The 24,366-nt window shown below is 42.9% G+C and overlaps 1 protein-coding gene across 2 annotated transcripts in view; it reads left to right on the top strand.

Moving 5' to 3' along the window:
* PRKAR2B (protein kinase cAMP-dependent type II regulatory subunit beta) overlaps nucleotides 1-24,366 on the top strand; it is a 511,441-nt gene that overhangs the window by 364,100 nt on the left and 122,975 nt on the right. For both annotated transcript variants that reach the window (XM_069229843.1, XM_069229844.1), the window contains exon 6: nucleotides 11,824-11,977. In XM_069229843.1, coding sequence (XP_069085944.1) covers nucleotides 11,824-11,977 — 154 coding nt within the window. The remainder of the gene's footprint in view (nucleotides 1-11,823; nucleotides 11,978-24,366) is intronic.

Genomic DNA, 24,366 nt, shown 5'->3' with positions numbered 1-24,366 from the left:
GCCTCTATAACATCCAGAGTTTAAGGTCATATCACAGGGAGTCCCACAAGGCTCCTCGATTAGTCCGACAGTCGTTAAACTCTATTTGCAGGTGTTGGACCAGTTGATTCACTCCTTCAGGTTACATTTAAGAACTACACCAATGAACTTCAATATTTAATTTCATTCAACAAGTCTTTGTCAGATTCAGAGTCAATTGTTCAGTTTCAGTTGAGAACTCTATGCAGGTTCTGGCAACTTGGCTGTCAGATGACCCATCACAATTCAGTGCTGACAAAACAGAGGTTCTGTGTTTTTTCTGGCCTGTGTAGCCTCTAGTGACATTTTTCCAATCTTTTGCCTATATTCTTAGGATCAGCTCCATGTCTACTGGTGTCAGTGCATAATCTGGGTATTCATTTAGACAATAAGTATCTTTGGTAACAGGTGAATCATCTATCTGCGTTTTCTTTTACCTTGATGCACTTTTTGTATAAAATTATTCCTCTTGTGCTTGCTAAAATTTGACTTTTGGAGGTCCACGCATTAATTCTTAGTTGCCTGGACTATTGTAGCTCTCTCTTCTTGGTATCTCCTAACGGATTGAGTAAGCATCTATAGAGAAAACAAAATGCAGTAGTCCGCACACTAAATCTGAGTCACCTGGACTATTGTAACTCTCTCTTCTTCGTCTTTCCTGCTGGATTGAGTAAGCATCTACAGAGGAAACAAAATGCAGGAGGAAGATTGAACCTGCAGCATCCTAGGACATCTTTGGCCTCAGCTGCATTAAACAATCTCCATTGGCTACCAATATCAAAAACAGTTAGTTTTAAATCTCTTTACATAGCCTATTGAGTTGTTCATGGAAGAAGTCCTCTCTATCCTCAAAACAAATTCTACTACTAAACAGAACAATTGCATTCTTTGGATGCTTCTCTGGGTTCAGTACAGAGTTTTCACTATGTAAAGGTAGGTGGCAGTTCCTTTACATCAGAGTCAGCTGAAATTTGGAACTTGCTAGCAGTGCCTAGAGGAAGACAGATCTGTTACTGCCTCTCCACATACCTTAGAAGACCTTGCTATACACATAGTGAATTAAGAGTTCGAAGAGAATCAGATTATCTAGCACTAGGATACCTTACAATTTGGAGGGCGCTCTATAAGATGTTCTAGTATTAGTATTAGTAGTAATAATAATGAAAATAATATTAGTAATAATGATAATAATTGTTAGAAATGGGGTCTTTGGTTGGCAGTCAGGTTACCCCCTGTCCAAGGAAGGACCCTCACTGTAGTCAGGGCAAAGGAGAAACACTCCTGGTTAACCCCCACTCACCCCCTTGGTAGCTTGGCACAAGCAGAAAGGCTTAATCCAGAAGCAATGTGTAAAGTGTTTGTACAAACACACACAATAATAGAGTGAAAACACTAAAAACTGGACACCACACCAGTTTAGAAAAATAGGCAATATTTATCTAAATCAACCAAGACCAAAACAAAAAAAATCCAACATACACAAGTCAAGATATGAGTTTTCAAAAGAATAAGGGGGTCATTATGACCCCGGTGGTAGGTGATAAGATGGCGGTAGTACCACCAACAGGCTGACGGTATATACCGCCACATTATGACATTGGCTGGTTAATTTACCATTCCTACCACCATGGCGGTAGCAGGCGCCGGGCCACAGTTATCAATCTCGAGCCGGGCTGCTGCTATAGTACTGTCGGCGGCATTATGAGCCAGCCTACCGCCATGATTTTCGTGGCATTAGCAACGCCATGAAAACCATGGTGGTAGGCCCTACCAGTGACAGGGAACTCCTTCCCTGTCACTAGTAGGTGGCTCACTCCCCCCAAATACTCCCCAGACGCCCCCCACCCCCACCTCCATCCACGCTCCCCCCTTCCAATCCTCCACCCACCCATACATGCACACTCCCGCAGACACGCACCACGTATACACCCACTCACTCACACTGGCATACATGCATTCATACACGCATACATCCAGTCATGCTCGCACATATCCGTACACACATTCACAATGACATGCAGACACGCATTCACATTCTTACACCCATTCACACACATGCATACACCCATGCAAACAACACTACACACACTGACACATACACACACATAACCTCCCTCCCCTGTCGGAACCTCAACTTACCTTCATCCAGCTGGTCTTCCGTCAGGGAACGGGACGGGGGCGCTGCTACCACCAGCAGCACCCACCAGCAGAACACCGCCAGGCCGTATCATATATTCTTGTGGCAGAAGTCCATCTTTGGTCATAATCTGGCATACGGATGGTAGCCACCGCAATGGTCTTTTGGCAGCCGTCACCGCAGCAGTAGGTAGTTTGTACCGTCAAAGTCATAATGTGGACCTCAGTGTCTTACTCCATAAAAAACAATGGAAACGTCGGAAAAGTTAGCGATGCATTAATTCCTTTTTCGTAAGTGAGGATGTGCATTGTTTTTTCTCTGGTCAGGTAGGCGATGCGTCATTTGTCTCCCTTGCAAGAGAGCGATTCGTCGATTTCCGGACAGGGCACCTCGGATCCACGCAGGTTCACAATGGCTTTGACGCCCAGTGATGGGTGAGAAATCCAGTCGCACAGTGTTAGAAAATCACACTGTGTGGGGTTTGCATAGTTATCAGCAGGCGCAAGCGGGTGTTGCATCGTTTCTTCAATCATGATGCATTGATCTCCCAGCCGCTATGCAGGTGGAGTGTCTTTTTCAGCTGAAAAGTGGGTGGGGCATCGTTTATCAGCTGCGTTGCAGATGGTGCAGTAAACATTTTCCTGCACAGTGTTCTGTGCATGGATTTCAGTCCTTGTTCTGCCATCTTCATCTTCCAATGGCCCAGGGACTGGTTGGGGCACCACTTGGCAGGGCAGGAGTATCTACAGAGAGTCCAGGTGCTGACAGAGGAAGTCTTTGATGGCCCTGGGACTTCAAAACAGGAGGCAAACTCAGTTCAAGCCCTTGGAGAGTCTTCTCAAGCACAACAAAGTCCAATGTTTGTTCCCTTTCACAGGCAGAAGCAGCAAAGTGTAGGGTAGCCCATCAAAGCACAGTCACAGGTAGGGTCAACACTTCTCCTCAGCTCTTCAGCTATTCTCCTGGCACAGGTTCCACTTGGTTCCAGAAGTGATCTTGAAGAAATGGGTTATAGGTCCACTACTTATACCCCTTTCTGCCTTTGAAGTAGGCAAACGTTAAAATAAAGTATTTGTTGTTTACAGGATCCTGCCTTGCCCAGGCCAGGCCCCAGACACACACCAGGGGGTTGGAGACTGCATTGTGTGAGGGCAGACACAACCCATTCAGGTGTAAGTGACCACCACTCCCTACCACTCTAGTTCAGATGGCTCATCAAGATATTCAGGCTATACCCCAGCTCCTTTTGTGTCACTGTCTAGAGGAGATTCACAAACAGCCCAACTGCCAGTTTGACCTAGACAGGGAATCCACAAACAGGCAGTCACAGAATGGTTAAAGTAAGAAAATGCCTACTTTCTAAAAGTGACATTTTCAAACTAACAATCTAAAAACCAACTTCACTAACAGATGTATTTTTTAATTGTGATTTCAGAGACCCTATATTCCATATTGCCATCTGCTCTCAAAGGGAAGCTGCACTTTAAGGATATTTAAAGGCAGCCCCCATGTTAACCTATGAGAGAGATAGTCCTTGCAAAAGCGAAATCCGAATTTAGCAGTATTTCACTGTTACGACATGTAAATACACACAATTAGATGTCCCACCTTTAACATACACTGCCCCTGCTACCTAGGGCCTACCTTAGGGGTGTCTTATATGTATAAAAAGGGAAGGTTTGGGCCTGGCAAGAGGGTACACTTGCCAGGGCAAATTGGCTGTGCAAACTGCACACACAGACACTGCAGTGGCAGGTCTGAGGCATATTTACAGGGCTACTCATGTGGGTGGTACAATCAGTGCTGCAGGACCACTAGTAGCATTTGATTTACAGGCCCTAGGCACCTCTAGTGCACTTTACTAGGGACTTACCAGTAAATCAGATTGGCCAATCAGGGAAAAGCCAGTTACACCTACAAATTCACATAGGGAGCACTTGCACTTTAGCACTGGTCAGCAGTGGTAAAGTGCCCAGAGTAACAAAAACAGAGTCCAGCACACAGTCAACAACCTGGGAAGCAGAGGCAAAAAGTTAGGGGAGACAACGCCAAGGATGCCAGGTCTAACAATAATATTAACAATAATAATGATAGCAACACCCAATGTGTTCTTTTTTTTTTTTACACATGTCATAACAAATTTTTCTCTTCTTCTTTTATCATGACTATAGTACCCCCAAACAACAAAACCCTTTCTATTGATTTGTTTCCAGAAAGGATACACAATATCTACAAAATACAAAACTCATTCATCCTCTATAGAATAGGATACCATTCAGCAAGCAATACATTTTGAATTCACAGACCTCCCTCCAATATAAAACTAAATTTGGCAGAGAGGCTTGTAAATCCTCATCATCAGTACAGAAGCAGAGAAAAATTCCCCTGTATGCTGGTGAATGCGAGCTGCCTAATAGTTGATAGGCTGTTGGATTCTCAGCATATCTAATCCAAAGGTAGCTGAAAGGAATAGCACTGTTTACGTATGAGCAGATATAGAAAAAGAATGATAATGCATGTACCCATTGTGTCAGGTCTCGAAGCATTGAAATGTTCAGTGAGTTAGTCTTCAGAGCTGCATATAGACACTATGGGCCACCTTCTAAAGTGAGTAGATTCAGACCAAGAGATCTTTGACTTTGTGGGGTGAAGATTTACATTGGTAACATTCTTCTAGGTTATAGCTGGAATCTTGCTTGAATTACAGCTTCACAAGAAAAATCACAGAACCTTTTTGTGTTCCCATTGCAGCAGAAAACATACACATACATTCTCACGTCTGAAAAACTCAGAGAAAGTACAAATGCATTTACTAACTCTTCTATTTTAAGCTTCAATAGGAAAATTGTTTCGCATGTGGAGAAACCACTTTTCTCATACCTCACCAGTATTGGTAGGAGATCCATTCTGCTTTCCACTGTCAATAGGGATTTACCACTCTTCTTTACAAACCGCAGTTCCTGACCATTTCCAAGGTGGGAACAGGTCACAAAACTTTAGTTAATATCCACAAACATGTATGTTTGTGTGGGTGCACAAACGTTCTGGGCATTCCTGACTTGTAACACTCATTCCTCACAGACAGTCTTAAATTTGCTCACATGCAGTCTTCGTGAGGAAACCCATGTATAAATGCAAAACTAAGTCTTTCCCAGTTGTTAAACACTCTTTTGCTCTCAGAAAATCAGGTTAGTTGCATGTGTAATTCTGACTTATTAAAGCAAATAGTTTTACCATTAATTTCTATGGCTTTGCATCCAATATAATTGGAAACTATATTATTACATTCTTAATTTGGTCCCTTTATAAACAGATCATTTGGTAGAGGCCCCCAAAATTCCATGGAGAATATCTAGCGATGGTATTTTAGAACTCATTTCATTCCTGCGTAGAATTCCCAAGTTACCTCCTCATAGGTTTCTATTTGCATAGGAAAAATGAATAGCATATGAATTTAAATTCACTGCTTGGTGAAGGGAATAAACAAGTTAATTATCTGTAGCAATTAATTCACAAACCTTTCTTTCATTCAAGTAATCAATTTTTCATCTCTTTTTCTGAAAAACAGTTTCAACTAAAGGTTATGGAATATGAAAACTGAGGAAAGACACCTTGGCCCTCATCACACAAGGTTATTTAAAAACAAATGTTGCGTACCCTTGATGTAAAAGAGGTTTACCCACAGGAATGAGACTGCAGTGGTGTGCGCAACTGGTGGGATTCCTTTGCTCATGTAAAACACCACACACCTGTAGTGTCTTTTGCCAGCCTGGTACCCGCTGAATAATTAGGCCACACACGGATGTGTAAATCACACATATTTATTCCTCTGCATGTACCTGAGAACTCCAACATTCCAAAACAAACTTTCATACATTGTATTCTAGTGATTACGTCATACACTGATATGGAGTCCTCGGAAATCCAGAAAGGTTCTGTTCTGAATTATGCAAAAGACTACATCTCCCGGTCTGTTAAATGAAAAATTGCTACTTTTTCTACATATATAAAAACATGTACAATTAAATCTTTTCAATTTATCTTCTTGGTGCTTTGATCTGTCAAGCCGATCTGGTTACTGGAAGTTGTAAACAGTTGTTTCAATGTTGTGAATTGCCAATGAAGGTAAGGAACCAGCAATAGTCATTTTGTTTTCAAGCTGAGTCTTTCTTTCACCATCTTGAGTTGAAGACTGATGAAACACAGGCCTGAAGTGAGAAGAGTCTGTGTAAAGGGTCTTCCCTGGTTGGCGGGCAGTCACCATGTGTCCTTTAGTAGACACTACTTGAAAAGTTCAGCATCGTAAGGAGCATCAGATTTTCTCTTCCGTAGCTTTTGAGCGATCACCAAATCCCCTTTTTGGAATGAAAGGTCTTTCGCATGTCCTCTCATCTGCATAGATTTTCATTTTCTGTTTCTGGCCCAAGTCCCTCACACAAATCAGATTTTCATTAGTATCTCTCTTTGTGGTACATTGGGGTATCTTGGCTGCCATTGCTCTCCTGAACATCAAAGTCACAGGGCTTTCACCTGTAGTTGAGTGGTGTGTTGAACAATAAGCTTGCAAAGTAGAGTTCAGTACTGTTTTTAGACTAAGCTTCTTCAGAGTTGCACACGGCACTACTTTCTTCAGTGTACCCATAAAACTCTCAACAAGTCCATTGTTCTGTGGCCACAATGGCGTGATCTTTTGATGCTTTACGTTCAGATGCTCCAGAAATTCTTTGAATTCTTTGCTGTTGAATGGTGGACCATAGTCAGACTTCACAGTAGTTGGCAAACCCCATGTTGCAAATAAAATATGCCATCAAACTTTTTGATTACTCGCTTATGTGTTGTGGACGAGAGACCTTCGACCAATGGAAAACATGAATATTCATCTATTTTCATCATTAAATGATGTTCATTGTCAAGTGGACCAAGGAAACCAATGGCTATTCTCTCCCAGGCATGTTTAGGGCGTTCTGATATGTTTAAAGTACTTTGGTTGACAGGTGTTTCATATGTGACAGGCCTTTAGTTCCTTTTCAACTCTTTCATCTAAGTATGGAAACCAAACTCTGTGTCGGGGAGCTCTCTTGGTTGCAACAATACCACAATATCCTTTGTGAGCCACTTCTATCAACTTTTGTTGCGGACTGTCTGGAATCAGGATCCACGATCCTTGCAGAATAACTCCTTCCTGAGTTATCGATGATTCATCTTATACTTTTGGTATTCACCAAGATTACTGAGAGGTCGAACTTGTTTGTTCCACAACTAATGTGTAATTATGTCTCTCAATTTAAGCAGGTCACTATCATCACTCGTAGCAGTTACAGTTTGGGCTAACAACAGCTGGTGTGCTTGTATTGACAGTGAAATTGATGTAGGCCTCAGCTGTCTGGGATTGAGTGCCATGACCTTGAATGGGCACTCTCAAAAAGTAGTTAGCAGGATTTTGATCCTTTCCTGTATGATGCATAATTGTATAATCATACTCCTACAATCATAGTCCCCATCGTTGAATTCAAGGAGGCATCTTAGCTTTTGGATTGCCAAAGATAGTCAGCAAGGTTTAATGATCAGTCACCAGCTTAAAAGGTTTTCCGTAATAAATGGAAATGTTCACAAGCCCACGCTACAGCCAAACGTAACTTTTCAGACTGTGAGCAAGCATGTTCATTTGTAAGTAAACTTCTACTAGCATACGCCACAGTATGTCGTCTTGCCTTTGAGCGTCCACTATGCTGTGTAAGTATAACCCAACGGAGCTAGCATCAACTACAATCTCTGTATGGAGCTTTGGATTAAAGAGTGGCATTTCTGTGACATTTTCTATTGCATGTTCAATTCTCTTGAAACTCATTTCACATTCTTGTGACCATCTAAAAAACATTTTTTGGTTAACTCTCTTAATGGCGCATTGACAGTGGCAAAGTACTTTATGTATTGTGGACAGTATCTGACCATTCCAAGAAAAGAACGTACCATTGAACTATCTTGTGAGGAGTTCAGCATTTGTTAAAGCTTGTACTTTTGCAGTATCTTGCCCCCATCAGAAAATATATGGCCAAAGAATTTCAGTTTTGTTTTATTGAGCTCACACTTGTTTGCATTTAAACTCAACCTTGCATCATTGAGTAATTGACATACGTGTGTGAGGGCTCTATCTTGCTTCTTCTGTGTATCTGCAAAAACCAGTACATCATCGCTGTAGTTAATTGCATTCACAACAGGTTCTATGAAGCGTCATATGTCTTGGAAAAGTACAGCAGCTGATGACACACCAAAACTAAGTCTCCTGTATCTAAACAAGCCAATATGTGTAGCAAAGGTTGTAATGTATCTCCAGTTTTCCTCTAGTTCTAACTGATGATAACCTTTATTCAAATCAAGTTGAGAGAAGATTTTGTCACCACTGAGTTGCGTAATCATGTTGGTAATGTGTGGACCTGTATGTGGCTCTTGTTCAATTGCTTTGTTCTCCTGGTGCATGTCAATGCATATGCGCACAGCTCCTTCATGGTCCTTTTTAGTCACTACTACGATAGGAGAAACCCATGGCATTGGACCAGTGGAACATTCAATAATGTCATGCTTAACGATTCAAGTTCTTCTTCAACAGCTTCTTGGAAAGGAAAAGCAACTCGTCTATGTCTCAGAGCAACAGGACGGACATCCTCATTATTATGCAATTCTACTTTTGTAGTCTTTAAATTTCTTAATGAATGAAATAATCAAGGGAGTTGACTTACTATTTCGTGATGAGCATTCATGTTGTAATTCACTGAAATCAGACCCATCTCAGCAGCCGTGTTTAAACTGGGCAAACAGGCACTTGCCGCTGTACTTTGAAGTACATGAATTGGTGCTTGCACTTTTGTTTATATGTTTTACTGTTACTATAAATGGACCTTTACTTTTCATAGGTGTTGATGCAGTTCCAAGTGTAGACTTTGGTCTTAGACCGTGTGAGCCACAGTAGTGGAGACAGTTTATTGTACTTGTCTTCAGGCATTGCATTTATTGAAGCACCACTACCAATAATGAACATCCATTTGTTTTCAGCATAATCTTTGGACAGTTTTTGTATGTCTTCGTTATTTTGACATGTCGACTTTTCTTTGACTGACCTTTCATTTCATAGGCAACCAGTCTGACATATGCATGTTTTTCTGAGGTAAGCATTGACATGCACAATCACTTTCTTTACTTTCACTTATTATTGAGGCTGAAGAACTGTTTGACGATGATTTAGATGACTATCGACTTCGTTTAATATCTGTTTGCCTCAACTCATGTCGCCGCTTGGCCATTGTGGGTGCACATTGCTTCTGGAACGTTCTGGCAGCCATTTTGTCTTCACGCCGTGACACTCTTACTTTTTCCTTCGCTCTGCACATCGTGACAGAATGGTTCTCTTTACCACAGCCTTTGCATAACTGACCAATGGCAGGACACTTGCCTTTCTGTGGAAACGCAAATCCACATCTGAAACACAACTTCTTTTTGAATGTAGACATCACTTTGTGTCCTTCAGCCTTTTGTTTTGAATTACTTTTCACATTCATGACTGACTCTCTTTAAGCACCTCTGGCCTCCATGTCAGCAGTTTGTCTCTCCGCACGCTCCTCAGCTCTGACAGCCATCAGCACTCACTCCAGACTAAGAGTTTTTCTCAGCATTTATTGTCTGAATTAATCGGACAAGCATCTCTCGCTCACTGTAAGCCGCATAGTTTCTTTATCATTTAATTAATTGAACTTACAGTGTTTGATGATTGTGTGGAGTCTTTCCATGAATTAATCGATTGTTTCACCAACTTTTTGACGTTCTTGACTGAACAGATGTCGTTCATAATGAACTCCAGGTACTGGATTAAATTTGAGATTCAAAGCATTCTTAATCTGATGGTATGTCATCAGTTCTCAGCATTTTTTATGACTTTTTTCAGACCATCAGCAGCAAGATTTTTGAGATATTTGATAATCCTCCTGTTATCAATCTCTTCAAGTGCATCAATGACATATTAAAATGTCTCTATCCAGGCAGTCCATCTATCGTCAATATTTTGTGTTTTTTGCAGTGTTGGATGGTGGTGGTAGTTTGAGGAAGGTAGCAGCATTGTAAACCAGTGTGGAACTTACTGACTTGGGGATTGGGACTTTCCTCAGCGTCTCGGACTGGAAATCAGGATCTGGGGCTAGAGGCTTGTAAATATGCCCCATAGAATAGAGGACGTGCAATGTAGGCCTGCTGGTTGAGGTCCAGTCAGTCCAGTCCTGCTGCTGCTGTACCTTCTGACTAGGCATGCCATCACAATATCCTTGATCCAGTGAGACCAAAGAAGTAATATTTATACAAGATAATTGATGTCCCGGCCATGGCCCAGCAGTGGGCCAGCCTTGGGGTCATCTTTGGTGGGCTCCATCAGCAGAATGTTTTTCTGCTGAGTTTCTAGTGGCAGGAAATATGGACTCCTACTTTAGCACACCCCTGGGCTCTCCTCTTGGGGCCACTGTCAGCTGTAGTGTGATGATCCTGACTACCGGGCATGGTAAGTTATTTACTTTATTCTTTTTATATTTCCATTTGTATTGTCTTACACCTGGTTGATCTGCCTTTAGTGCTGTTTGGTATCTGATAACTGTCTTTAATTGTGCTTAGTAAACCTGTTGAATTTGCCTTTAGCATTAACGCTCCGTACACTGTATAACTTTTGTGGTACCTTTTTGGATGATCTTGGTCACAGTTTCTTGACCAACGAAATGTAGATTTTTCTGTGAAGCCGTCTTTCCAATTACACGATTCACAAAGGCTGGGGATGTACTTTAACGTCACATACGCCAACCGTTGACTCAGTGCTTCAATGAAGGCACATGTGGCACACACAAGCAGTTTGCTTAGACCACGGCAAACTCTCCAGGAGAGCACTTTATTGTTTTCTAGGTCACTTTTCCACTATCCCGTTGCCAGTTGTAGCGTCTTTCCCAGCCGCATACCTTTGAATAATTAGGCACACTCGAAGCTGTAAATCACACATCTTTATTCCTCTGCATGAACCTGAGAACTTCAACAGTCCAAAGAAAACTTTCATACATTCTATTCTGTAAATTACGTCATACACTGATCTAGAGTCCATGGGAGCCAGAAAGATTTCAAATCATGCAAGACACTACAATACCTATCCAGAGATGATGAGTGGTACTTTCCTGCCTAAAACATGAAATAGTCTAGGCATTGTTGCTCATAAGATGAGTGATACTTGGCTATATCTTTATAAAAAGGTTGACAAAACAAATTTAACCTGGTTTATGTGCAAATTTCTGCCTCAAGGGGAGAAAAAGAGTCAACAAGTGATAAATGCATGTGCCACAACTCTTTGCGATCCAGAGTTACTGGTAAACAACCTGCTAATTTGTGAATTTAGTCACTATCCCTAAGCCTGTTTTTGCATCAGAACAAGTCCTGTACTACAAAGCAGGGGAGAGTCATTCAGCACTGCTGAACTGCTCGACAGAAATAACGTTAATAAGTTTTAATGACATATTGTGTGGTAAAGTTAAACCTCTTTGTAGGAGTGTGCAGCATGGTGTATTTTAATTGTGGCCGACAGCATGTTCCTGTTATATTTTATTTTGGATTATCTTTGACTTTACAAATAATTTATCAAATTTCATCAACAGGGGAACTTATGATATATGTGTAAAATCTGATGGTGTTGGGAGGTGTGTTGGCAATTACGACAACAGAGGGAGCTTTGGCGAATTGGCGCTAATGTATAATACACCTAGAGCAGCTACAATTATTGCAACATCTGTAGGTGCAATATGGGGTTTGGTAAGTATGACTGCCTTTTTCAAGCATAATTTGTTACACATTCTTTCAAAAATAGTTACTATATTAGTGTATGTTATAATAAAACAGTTTTCACCCTGGAATAATGAACAACATTTTCATGTTTGTGTTACTTATTCAGATTGTGATGTATATGTATATATATATATATATATATATATATATATATATATATATATACAGAAAAGACACTGATGACTTTCTTGTAACAGAGTTTGAATCTGGTATGACCAAGACATGTATGAGTGAAGTAGCACTCCCCAAACAAGTTAAAACACTTTGACTCGAAATGGGAGGTAGAACTAGGCCCCTTTAGGGATATGGAGTGGGAGGAATTCTGGCTGTACAATAAGGAGGTGAAAAAATACTCAGAGCTGAGTCTGGTCCAGTTAAAAACTTCCTTCACATATCTCTTGCTCATGCATACAAACATTTACATTTTCTAGGGCAATTGATGAAAGGCAATGGTCAGAAACGAGCATTCATCCATATATTGTGAAGCTTCCTGATGGTTTGATGATTCTGTAAAAAGATTATGGATCAACTCACCCTGATCATGGGGATCTCTTTGAAGTATAGAGGTAAACTCATGTTACCGTATCATATGAAATGACCAGGCCCCCCACATGTCCCGCAATGGTTGGGAATATTGGGTCTGTAGTAGCGTGTAGAGACCTTGGACGTTGATTAGGGTGGTTCAACAGTACGTGGAATTGAATCATGGTTCTCAAACATGGGCTGGTGTATTGCAACAGAGAGTTTAGCATATGCAAGTCTGGGCTTCTTACGGCAATTCCACAAGGTTTGATGTCAGCTGGTTAGACAGGGGTGTTTTTTTCCATTGGCCTGAGGGTGTTGTCCACCAGTGTAAACCTTTAGTGGCATATTAAACATATTAAGTCCAGAATTACTGGGCCCCTTGGTCGTTCTGTTCCATAGGTTCATTGTCAGTAGTGCAATCTGCTGGGGAGGAGCAGTGTAAAGGCAAGGATGGCAGATCCGGGGGATTGGCATTGAATGCCAGCAGTGTAGTGTGGTCAGTTTTACGTATTCATTGCGCTTTAGCTTCAGGCTTTAGGCCTTTATGCACTTTGCCCTGAATATATTTTATTCATTTGCTGACAGCTTAGAGCCTCTGTGCACTTTGCTCTACATGCTTTTTATTAGGCTTCGTACTGTTATTTTTCAAATAGCCAGTTCTACGGTGTTGTTTTTTTATTCATATCACACTGTTTTGCCTACTTCAGCACTGGAGTTCTCCATAACATATTTACTCTGTGCTTCAGTCAAGGATACAGTCTGGTACATTGCCGATAGACGTGGTAGGAGTTTAGACTTGGCATTCCTGCGTAGGGACATTTTGTGATCACAATGACATGTTAGTTATAAAATCACTTCCTTGTCCCAATACACGCAAGAGGGAGATTCCGACCAGGGAACCACAACTAGACGCTGACTGCCTCGTTGCAGATGCTGAACCAAGATCACAGGTCTTTGCTCAGGTATGAGGGCTGATGTCTCCACAGTGATTCTGACAGGCAAGCTAGAAGCTTAACATGCTGTGCTCTAAATAGAACAAGCAGAGGGAGAGTAGAAACTGTTAGACAATATGATAGCTTTGTTCTTATGTTTTACTCTCCTGGTGACTATTTCAATCCTACTGTGTTGTATCGTTCTGGTTATTGCGGCTCACGCCTTAATATCTAAAATACAGTTGTTTTATTAAAATATTATATAAAACTTATACTGTCTTTGTCATTTGTATATGAGATCATATTGGAAATAAGAGAGTTGGTTTGGATCTGAGTGACCACGACTTCCCTGAGAAGTTCCAAAGATGTCATGTGCTCGGCTGCCAAATCATTCCTTCCTCATGGGAAAAATGAGGCACTGCTAGTTAGCCGGAGCAAAAACCGGATTTAGGGTGACAGAGTTCTTTACACGTGGGTCAGACTCAGTCCCCCACACCGTTATCGATCCTGCTGCCTAGAAATCCAGTAGTCTCATTTAGAATAATGAGAGCCCACGCGACATGGCGCCGCCAACGTTTGGTCTGGTTCTAATGTTTAGGTCCGACTGACTCTCTTGGTGTCATATATATTTTGACTCCTCGGTTCCGTATACGGAGATGTCCGTGGGGCTGAGGGTTTCCGCCGCCACGGGATAGGTGCTTCCTATTGCTTAGTGGTTGGTTGTTCAATCTTGAACTTTGAAAGGAAAACCCTGATATTGGTGTGCCTTCTCTGACCTGGAGCTATTTTTTATAAATGGCGAATCCCAATGTAGTGAATATAGCAATCAATATGCGTCACCCGCTCACAGGACATCTGTTGGCACATGGACTGACGGTCCAGGGGGGTCCAGTCACTTTTGTGGTGGACGCCCATGCAGCCTATAGAACGGAACTTTTTTATTCTTGGGTCGGATTTCCAGCAGTGGATGGGGGTACAAATACTTTTCACGAATACACTGTTGTGAATGTCCCTGGACAATACAGGGCTTACGCTTATTTAGAAATACCTCTATCTTATCAAGAACACCATAATTGGCTTGATGGCGCCCTCCCACACACAGTAGCACAAGTTAGGTTAGGTCCGCTGAGTAATGATGGTCCTACCTGGCCTTTATTGGCTACATATACACCTCATCCTGCGGTTGCTCAATTGGCAGTGGTTGAAGTTCGTCGTTTATATACAGAATTAACGGCTACATATAGACGATTAGTTCAGTTTGTCATGCAGACACTAAATATGAATGCAGCGCGTGCTGCTCCAGCGCACCCACAGGCAGTGGTTCCGGGTATTAATCTGGCCACTGTACACTCAGTTATGGGTAAAGTACCGGCTAAACGAGAGGAGACTCAATTTTGGCTGGCGCAAAAAATTAATACGCTGGAAGCAGTATTTCCCCATACGGGACCTCAGGATAAACATAGAATTTTGACGATGTGTTTGCCGTATGGGATGGTTCCTCCGGTGGACCTTTGTAATACCTGGGGCACGGTGTTTGCCGCGCTCTACACTACGGCACACGGTACACCGACATTAGCTAATTTACCGGACGTGCTTAAACAAATTCAAGATGAATATGGGGCTGCCCCTGCCTTAGATTTGGGCATGCAGTTGCTGGGCAATTTTGCCACAGTTTCTTCTATTATTTTGAGTAATCTCAAGGGAGAGGCAGTAGCACTAGCAGTGCGAATGCGTCTTCGGGATGTTCCGATGCTTAATCAGGAGCGGGCACTTCCGAGAATAATAGTGGAAACATATTCTAGTATTGGTCGAGATAGCCTAGGTGCTAGACCACAGAAACCCCAGTTACAGGGTAAGAATAATAAAGATAATGCTAAACAGCAACAACCTGAGGGTTCGAAAAAGCACTGGGAAAAGAAACAGCAAACACCTAAAAAGGATGGTGGGCAGTCTCCGCAACCGGAGACCCCACAGAATAAGTATAATCTCAGGAATAGGGATACTTTGAAGACGCCTGATAGATATCAATATACTGATACACGCCAATCTCGTTCCTTTCAGGACTCCTCGGAAAAGAGAAGTGAGAGAGGTGGGCGGTCAGAGCCGAGGACGGAGTACGTGAAACCGAGACAGGATTCACAACGCTCGGCGGAGGTTTCTATTAAACAAGAAGAGAAACCGCTGCAACAAAAACAGCAATTTAAAAAGAAGAAAGTGGCAGCAGTCTCAGTTAGACATGCCGCTCAAGAAGAGAGTTCTCTTGACGAACAAGACATGGGCGTTAGCACTGTTACACAGCGCGGCAGAGGTCACAATAGTTCGCCGGAGTCTTCTAGAGCATCTGGAGGTGAAAGCAACTGATGACTTCATACAGACGGCGGATATGCGAGTCTCTGATCCTGATAGAGTATATGAAGTGACTCTGCGATTGGAAGGGGACATTGACCGTATTATAAACGCCATTTTTTGGGACCATGTGGTAAAATCATATGATGTTCTGCTGGCCGAACAGGATTGGCCACCTCACTTTGTTCGCGACTGTCCGGTTGGGGAGGAGGTTATTACACCTTCCTTCTCACCACTTGTTCCGAGAGAACTAGCGGAGTCCTATAGTAAATCATGGGCTCTAGCACAGGCTCCCGCCCAGTATAGAAATAACGTGGGGTGGGATAGACAATCACCTTATCATGTAATTCCGATAAAGGGCGAACCTCAGCCACAACCGCAGTATCCTATCAAATTTGAAGCAAGGGCATCGGTTAGGAAAATTCTTACACAATTGGAGTACCAGGGTGTAATTGAGCCCTGTGTCTCGCCGATGAATAATCCCTTATTTCCGGTTGCTAAACCGGACCATTCATATAGGATAGTGGTGGATTACCGACATTTGAATAGTCATACACGCACATATGCAATACAGAATTCACATAGCGCAGCGCTTATGAATAATATCGTACGTAAGAAGTACAAGACAACATTAGATATCTCGAATGGATTTTTCTGCCAGAATATAGCGCCCGAAAGTCGGGACTATACCAGTTTCAGTGCGTTTGGCTCTCAGAAAATTTTTGTCGTTTACCTTAGGGGTATAAGAATAGCCCAGGACTGTTTTCGGCTCCTGTAACTGAAATACTGCATGAGTTCGACCCTGAAACGTTATCATATGTGGATGACATATATCTGACAGACGATGAAATTCTGCAACATCTAAAGCGTGTATCGCGCATTGTTGTGGGGTTTGCTGATATTGGCTATAATTTAAATTTTAAGAAATCAAAGATTGCCTTCCTCAGCGTCATTTTCCTGGGATATGAGTTGTCGAGTGAGGGCAAGAGCTTAGCGCCACATTTTTTGGAGAAATGTGCTTTATTGCAGCCTCCTAATACGGTTCGGAAGCTCCAGTCATTGTTGGGGTTTCTGAATTTTGGCAGAACTTACATTCCTGATTATGCGACGCGTATAAAACCCTTATACGAGTTGATTCGCCCAAATTTTTCGAGTAGATTTTGGACGACTGACATACACACATACTGCGGGAGTTACAGAATGATCTCTTAGCAGTTAAACACTTACACACACGGGACAATAAGACACATTTAGTCATCAGGGTGATACCTGGGGCTGTTGGGTTTACGTATGTCACCTTTAATGAGGGGGAGACAGTCCCGATTGCATACAAGTCTCACTTGTATTCTGCTGCAGAACAACGATTTGCACAGACTGAGAAAATACTCACTGCAGTACAGATGGCTGTTATTAAAGAAAGACCGCTTGCCCAGGGCCAACGCATCATTGTCGTTTCCCCAATTCCGGCCTTAGAGGCAGTTACAAAAGCGAGTGTTCCAAATTCGAAAGCTTTGCACCTGCGATGGATACAATGGGCTACGTCTTTGACAGCCACTGATGTAGATTATGTATTTGACCCTAAACTGCAGACTCAAGAATTTCTTCAAGATGAGATGGAATACCCTGTTCCTGCTGGTACGTTGCCTATTGACCAATATCAAGTGGTCATGTATACCGATGGCTCTGCGCAACCAGCGGTTGGGACTAAACAACAGTATTCTGCTGCATGTGCGGTGGTGAGCGGCACTATGGAGGGGGAGGTGTTCTGCCCCCGACATACTTATACTAAAACCTTGGGAGATTGCACGGCGCAGCTGGCTGAGCTCAAAGCTCTATTGTTAGCGTTGGAGCACGCGGATCCGGCGATTTTAACCTTGCTGGTCTGTGACTCCTACTACTGTGTACAGTCTTTCAATGAATATCTACACTATTGGAAGATGAATGGGTTCAGAGATTCTAAAGGCAACACCATTAAACATAAAATGTTGTGGGGTAAGGTTGCGGATCTGAAGGAAACGCTTCCTAACGTCCATGTTGTGCATACACTTGGACACCAGCGCGTTGGAATACACGTTGCTGGGAATACTTTGGCTGATGAAGCCGCAAAATCTGCAGTGGCTGTCGCCACTGTGGCCGCAGTGACTCGTTCGAGTTCCAAACCAGACACAGAAATTTCGGCTGCCATAAAGGCTACGGCTGATGGCACGCCCTTTCCTAAAGGATTTCCTTCTAACTATAGTTACTGCTTGAATGGTGCGCTGAATGCTTCTGTTACAATTCCAGGCATTGGTGTACGTGAAATTCCCAATAAAATTGAGAGACCTCGATTAATTTCTGCAGCACATGAGGGGGTGGCTTCTGCACATGCTGGGGTGGCTGCCACGATTTCGCTTTTACAGGCTTGTTACTGGTGGCCTTGTCTCTATAAAGAGACGAAGCAATATGTCCTTTGTTGTGACGTTTGTCAACAAGTTAAAGCGTCGTCGGCTAGACACCCGCAGCAGACGCCCCTTCTGATTTCAAATAAACCTTTACAGTGTGTGTACTTGGATCATTGTGGTCCGCTGACACCAGATAGTGCATACAAATATATATTGGTTGCTGTAGATTCGTGCTCCAGATTTGTGTGGGTATGGCCACAACGCTCGGCTGACGCTCGAACTGTTATTAAAGATTTGCGCATCTTTGTCGATACATTTGCAGTTGCGGCTTTTCATTCGGACCAGGGCCCTGCTTTTGCCTCTAAGGCATTCAGAGACACCATGGCTTCGTTGGGGGTCCAACTCCAATTCTCGTCTCCATTTCATCCTGAGGGAAATTCTGTTGTGGAGCGTTTAAATCGTGATTTAAAGCAGTCCTTAACGGCCAGGGTTATAGGTACGGGTCATGGTTGGCTAGCCCACCTATATGGAGTACAGAGAGCACTTAATAACTTGCCTAGAAGGTCACTGGGGGGTCGTACTTCATATGAGTGCCTGTTTGGAACACAAATGTATGTTCCTGATCTAGATGGTCCTGGTGTGGAGGCGGCAGATACGCCCTTTGACATAAATGATCGTGTCACTGTTTTGCAGGATTTACAACAATTCCGTGAAGATAACTCTTCTGCCAGTGCTGCCTCCTCAGGAATTAAGGATGAGCCAGTAACACCTACTGGTTGGATACCCAGGATTGGGGATCTAGTGCGTGAAAAGGTCGCAGTTAAAAAAGAATTTGGTCCTTCTTATCGAGCACCTGTCCCTGTGTTGGGGGTAAGCGGCACGAGAACTGTGTTATTTTACCGCCGCTGCGAGGGGCCAAAGGAAATCGCTTTGTTTCCATTGATAATGTCAAGTTACAACATGTGGTCGATTCTGCACAGCAGACCAAGAGGGACACCCAGTAGTTCCGGAATCCCTCTCACTACTGGGGAAGAAGTCCCGCTGCAGGTGATTTTCACTGACACTGTTTCCTCTCCGAGCTTGGGGAGGGTGGATGATGATCTTGCGATTGTTCCACTGACGACGATTAATATGGAATCTTTTGATCAACTTGCTGTACGTTCTACTGATGTTTCTGAACATGTGGTTTATAGCGTGCCAAGGCGAGAGCCTCCATCTGCTTCTTTGTTCACGGTTGCACCTTTTGCTAGAACTGCCTCTGGCTGCTTCAACGACGCTGATAATGATGTGTCCGGCTCCTCGTCCTAGATATCTTCTGTCCACGGTCCACGACGGCTGCTGGGTTGGCTTAAATGCACATATTTTGTTTTTCCTTGGAACTATTTGTGGCTGTTTTTGGCCGTGATGACTCTTTTATTATGGTTGGGATTTGTGGTTAATTTTTTTCTGATAATACATGGTCATTTTCTTCCTGATCGATCTGACATTGAGCACGTGGAGACTGTGTTAAAACCGCATTTTTCGTCTCATATGGTTCGAAGAGACTTGTCCACAGTAAACATTTCTGCAATACCAATTCCGGATGGGATTGTGTGGGATAAAGTAATGTTTGATATATATGGTCCCACTGAATTGATTAAAATACCGTATGTCCTCAAATTATCAATGAATGATATTGTTATACCTGGCATTGTTTCTGATGATTGAGATGTGAAGACAGTAGATTCTATGCTAACGGATTTGCAATATTATACTGTCTATGACGATGAAGATGCTTACCAATTTAGAGATAATCATGGTGACATGTTTTGCTACAACTATTATGGACACCACTTTATTCATAAAGCTAGTAGCCCTAAGTCCATATTTAATTATGTGCAATGGGAACATTGCTCGACTCCTCCACAAGGGAGTTCGAAAACGTATTATGATAAATTTGCATATTTTTCTGGGCATGATCAACGAAATGCTAAGTCTTACTATTTTAAAGTTGCACCGTATTCTAATAAGCAAATGTTATTGACCGATACTAAATTACTGTATTCAAATTTGTTTGTATCTAAACTTTCGGTCGAGGGGTATGAATACTGGTTTAAAACTGTTGACTTGAAAAGTGTTTGGGGTTCGAAAAATTGGCAAATGCAAGGCAGGGACACGTTATTTAGAGCATGTATTATCCCTGTGCAGATGATTTTCCTCAATGACACCGTACAACAGACTAGCTGTTTGGGCTTAGCGACAATTAGGGAGTTGACTTTGCCTAGTATACCTGTCCCTTCTAAATTAAAAAATTGGCAGCATTATGTGAATGCTACCTTTACTGAATTTACACATTGGGTCCAGAATGGTACGCTTAACATTTCATCGTTACATCCAGGCGGGTGGTTATTATGGCCTGTAGACACTAATGTGTGTCATCAACGTTTTGTCACCTCTTCAGGGGGGTTCAGGACTAGTAGGGCAGACACTTGTTACGTTTCACCAGAACATGCTGATATTATAACTACATACAGTGTGGGGAAGCTTTGTCAGCAATGGGTGAAGTCATCCATGCTGGATGCAGTTAAGTCACATCTCACGTTACTGTCTAATGATACTGATTTACAAGATTTTTTGTCGGGTCCCAAAGTACCACGGAAGAAAAGGTTCTTATACGAAGTTTATAATGAGATTTGGAAGCTTTCACAACAAGAGGCTGCAGCCCGGTTGAGGCAGATTGATCAGGAAAACCTGATGCAGACTTTGTCTGTTGTTGATAATGGCATGCATACCCTTTCTGACCGTGTTTACACGATTGACAGCATTGTTTCCTCTGCCATTGACATTATTAAATCTGACATGTCTTCTTTATATCATGGGCAGAGTCAGACGCGGTCCATCATGCAGCTGGGTTGGACTCTTCAGACCTTGAAGGCGGGTCGCGTTCCATGGCAGCACGTTCGTGCCAGAGAGAGCTTTATCTCTTTTAATTTGACTCGTCAGCTACAACTGATGGCTAAAAAGGAAGCGACATATGTTATGTTGAATATTGAGAAATTAGAGAAACTGCCTTTCACGGTAGCTGAGATTCCGTCAGCTGAGTGGTTGATTCATGGGGTTATTAATTTGCCTATCTCCACTTTGCAATTTACTTCTTGTTTGAAGCACATTCCGGTGGGTAGATATGAACTATTGGGAGACAGTTACATACACGAGGTGTGGGAGCTTCCCTTTCAGTACAGATGTGTTAATGGTTTGAGAGAGGTTTTTCTTAGCGGCAGCGAATGCGAAGCTTCTGTCAGCCATTCAATGGTTTGTAAACAGCTGTCCTTGCACGGGGCGTGTAACGCTTCGATTGCTAACTTAGCTTGTTATCTGAAGGGAGTTCCAGTCCCGGTTATTAAAAACACTTTCCAGGTGCTTTCTAACGGCAGTTTCATTGTTCTTAACAGCGAACGCTGCTGTGGCATGCGTGCCGGAATAGTTTACATCGTCGTTGTCAACAAGGCCGTTACGTGCTGCGGGAATGTGTTGTTTCCCCCCACTCAAATTAGGGAGGTAGCGGACATCTGGCCTCATATTGCTACTTCCAAGGTTGATTTCGACAAGTTGAGTCGGCTAAAAGCTTTATTGTTTCAAAAGCATGTGGCCCTTACATCTGCTAGCGAGACCTACGCACTTCAGGTGGCAAGGTCGTCGGCGGAGATACAGTCCCTTTTGAATACTAACTTTCCATGTCACTTCGGTGAACTTGTGGGACCTATATTTAATGCATCCGGCACTGCTGGTATTGCACATTTTTTCAAAGCCGTTGGTGTTGGTTTTACTCACACCTTCTCTTCCATATTCGGTTTGATACCTTCGGCTATACATTCTATTTTCGGAAGCTTTTTTGGGGGTTTCCCGATTACTTTGGCTTTATTGGCTGGAGTCTTGTTGTTGTTGCTATTTTTTCGCAATGGCTGTCCCGTCACGACAAGATCCTGTATTGCTGCTCCCGTCAGCGCAGCTGTGTCGTGTATGCATGATGCAGCATTTTGGAGCAACACTCCTGGGACATTTGGAGTGTGACTGGTCTCTGTCATTCAGACCGGTTTTGGATTGTGTGCAACCCGTGTTTCGATGCCTTTGGTGCTCGTTTGAACATGCACTGGCTCTCTGTCTCTCACTGCAGCGCCCTCCAGTGGTCGATACTGATCTGTTGATGTTCCCGATTAGGGCTCATTCCCAGACTTGTGCACTACGGATGCGCTTGCTTCGTGAGGCGGTTTATGAGATTCCCTTCCTGGAGGAAGATGGTATTGTCTCTTTCATAGGCCCTGCACGGGGTGCCGCCCTGAATGGTTTCGGGGCTTTGGACCACACCTGCTCCATGGTACTTTGTGGCGTGGATCTTCCGGTATTGACATATATCGAAGTGGAGGAACTCCTGCGTTCTGTTGCTTCTGTTTGACGAATGGATTTTTTTTTTCTTTTACGAAATTGACACAATATTGAATTTGGTTTTATGGTCACATGTTTCCTAAATTTATGACTTTGTTGTCTTCTCACCTTGTCGAAATATATGATTTTATATATGGTTTATATCTGGGGCATCCTTTTATATTATTGGAACCACTTGCTACCGACAAGGGGAGGGTGTAGTGTGGTCAGTTTTACGTATTCATTGCGCTTTAGCTTCAGGCTTTAGGCCTTTGTGCACTTTGCCCTGAATATATTTTATTCATTTGCTGACAGCTTAGAGCCTCTGTGCACTTTGCTCTACATGATTTTTATTAGGCTTCGTACTGTTATTTTTCAAATAGCCAGTTCTACGGTGTTGTTTTTTTATTCATATCACACTGTTTTGCCTACTTCAGCACTGGAGTTCTCCATAACATATTTACTCTGTGCTTCAGTCAAGGATACAGTCTGGTACATTGCCGATAGACGTGGTAGGAGTTTAGACTTGGCATTCCTGCGTAGGGACATTTTGTGATCACGATGACATGTTAGTTATAAAATCACTTCCTTGTCCCAACACACGCAAGAGGGAGATTCCGACCAGGGAACCACAACTAGACGCTGACTGCCTCGTTGCAGATGCTGAACCAAGATCACAGGTCTTTGCTCAGGTATGAGGGCTGATGTCTCCACAGTGATTCTGACAGGCAAGCTAGAAGCTTAACATGGTGTGCTCTAAATAGAACAAGCAGAGGGAGAGTAGAAACTGTTAGACAATATGATAGCTTTGTTCTTATGTTTTACTCTCCTGGTGACTATTTCAATCCTACTGTGTTGTATCGTTCTGGTTATTGCGGCTCACGCCTTAATATCTAAAATACAGTTGTTTTATTAAAATATTATATAAAACGTATACTGTCTTTGCCATTTGTATATGAGATCATATCGGAAATAAGAGAGTTGGTTTGGATCTGAGTGACCACGACTTCCCTGAGAAGTTCCAAAGATGTCATGTGCTCGGCTGCCAAATCATTCCTTCCTCATGGAAAAAATGAGGCACTGCTAGCTAGCCGGAGCAAAAACCGGATTTAGGGTGACAGAGTTCTTTACACGTGGGTCAGACTCAGTCCCCCACACCGTTATCGATCCTGCTGCCTAGAAATCCAGTAGTCTCATTTAGAATGAGAGCCCATGCGACAGCAGCATCAGTTGAAGTCCAGTGCGCATGTCAGGTGGGACAGGTCTCTGACTGTGGCTAACCCGACATGCACACTTCAGACTTCAAAGAAGCTATCTGTTTGGGAGCCAGAGTGAGCACAACACAGCCCACCTGGTCTTCTTTGGAGCGCTAGGCTAACCCGTCCAAACCAATCCTTGCTTTGCATTCATGCAGTTTTAATAAAAAAAAAAAGCATAAGTGCAAAGCCTGAATTGGTTTGTGCAGACCATCTACGGGCCTGCACTTTCAAGGCAGCGCACGGTGGGATGATTAAGGAAATGATCAATCTATGTGTCGCTTTATTTAGTAGCCACACAGTGATTGGTAATGTCCTTTATTGGCTACGTGATGGCGCAGCTCTTCCCCTCATGCACAGCGCGAGGGACAGAACTCTACATGCGGGGAGTGACCTTCTTCTCATGCATCATGCAGACTTAGGGGCTTATTTACATGCCTCCGTGGCGCAGGGCAGCACAGCAAATATCTTGCTTCACCGCCGGTAAAGGGCAGAAATGTGCTGTATCTGCAAGA

Source organism: Pleurodeles waltl, chromosome 4_1, assembly GCF_031143425.1.
Source record: "Pleurodeles waltl isolate 20211129_DDA chromosome 4_1, aPleWal1.hap1.20221129, whole genome shotgun sequence".
Classification (NCBI taxonomy): Eukaryota; Metazoa; Chordata; class Amphibia; order Caudata; family Salamandridae; genus Pleurodeles; species Pleurodeles waltl.
The sequence above is the reverse complement of the archived record's forward strand: the minus strand, read 5'-3'. Positions and strand labels throughout refer to the sequence as shown.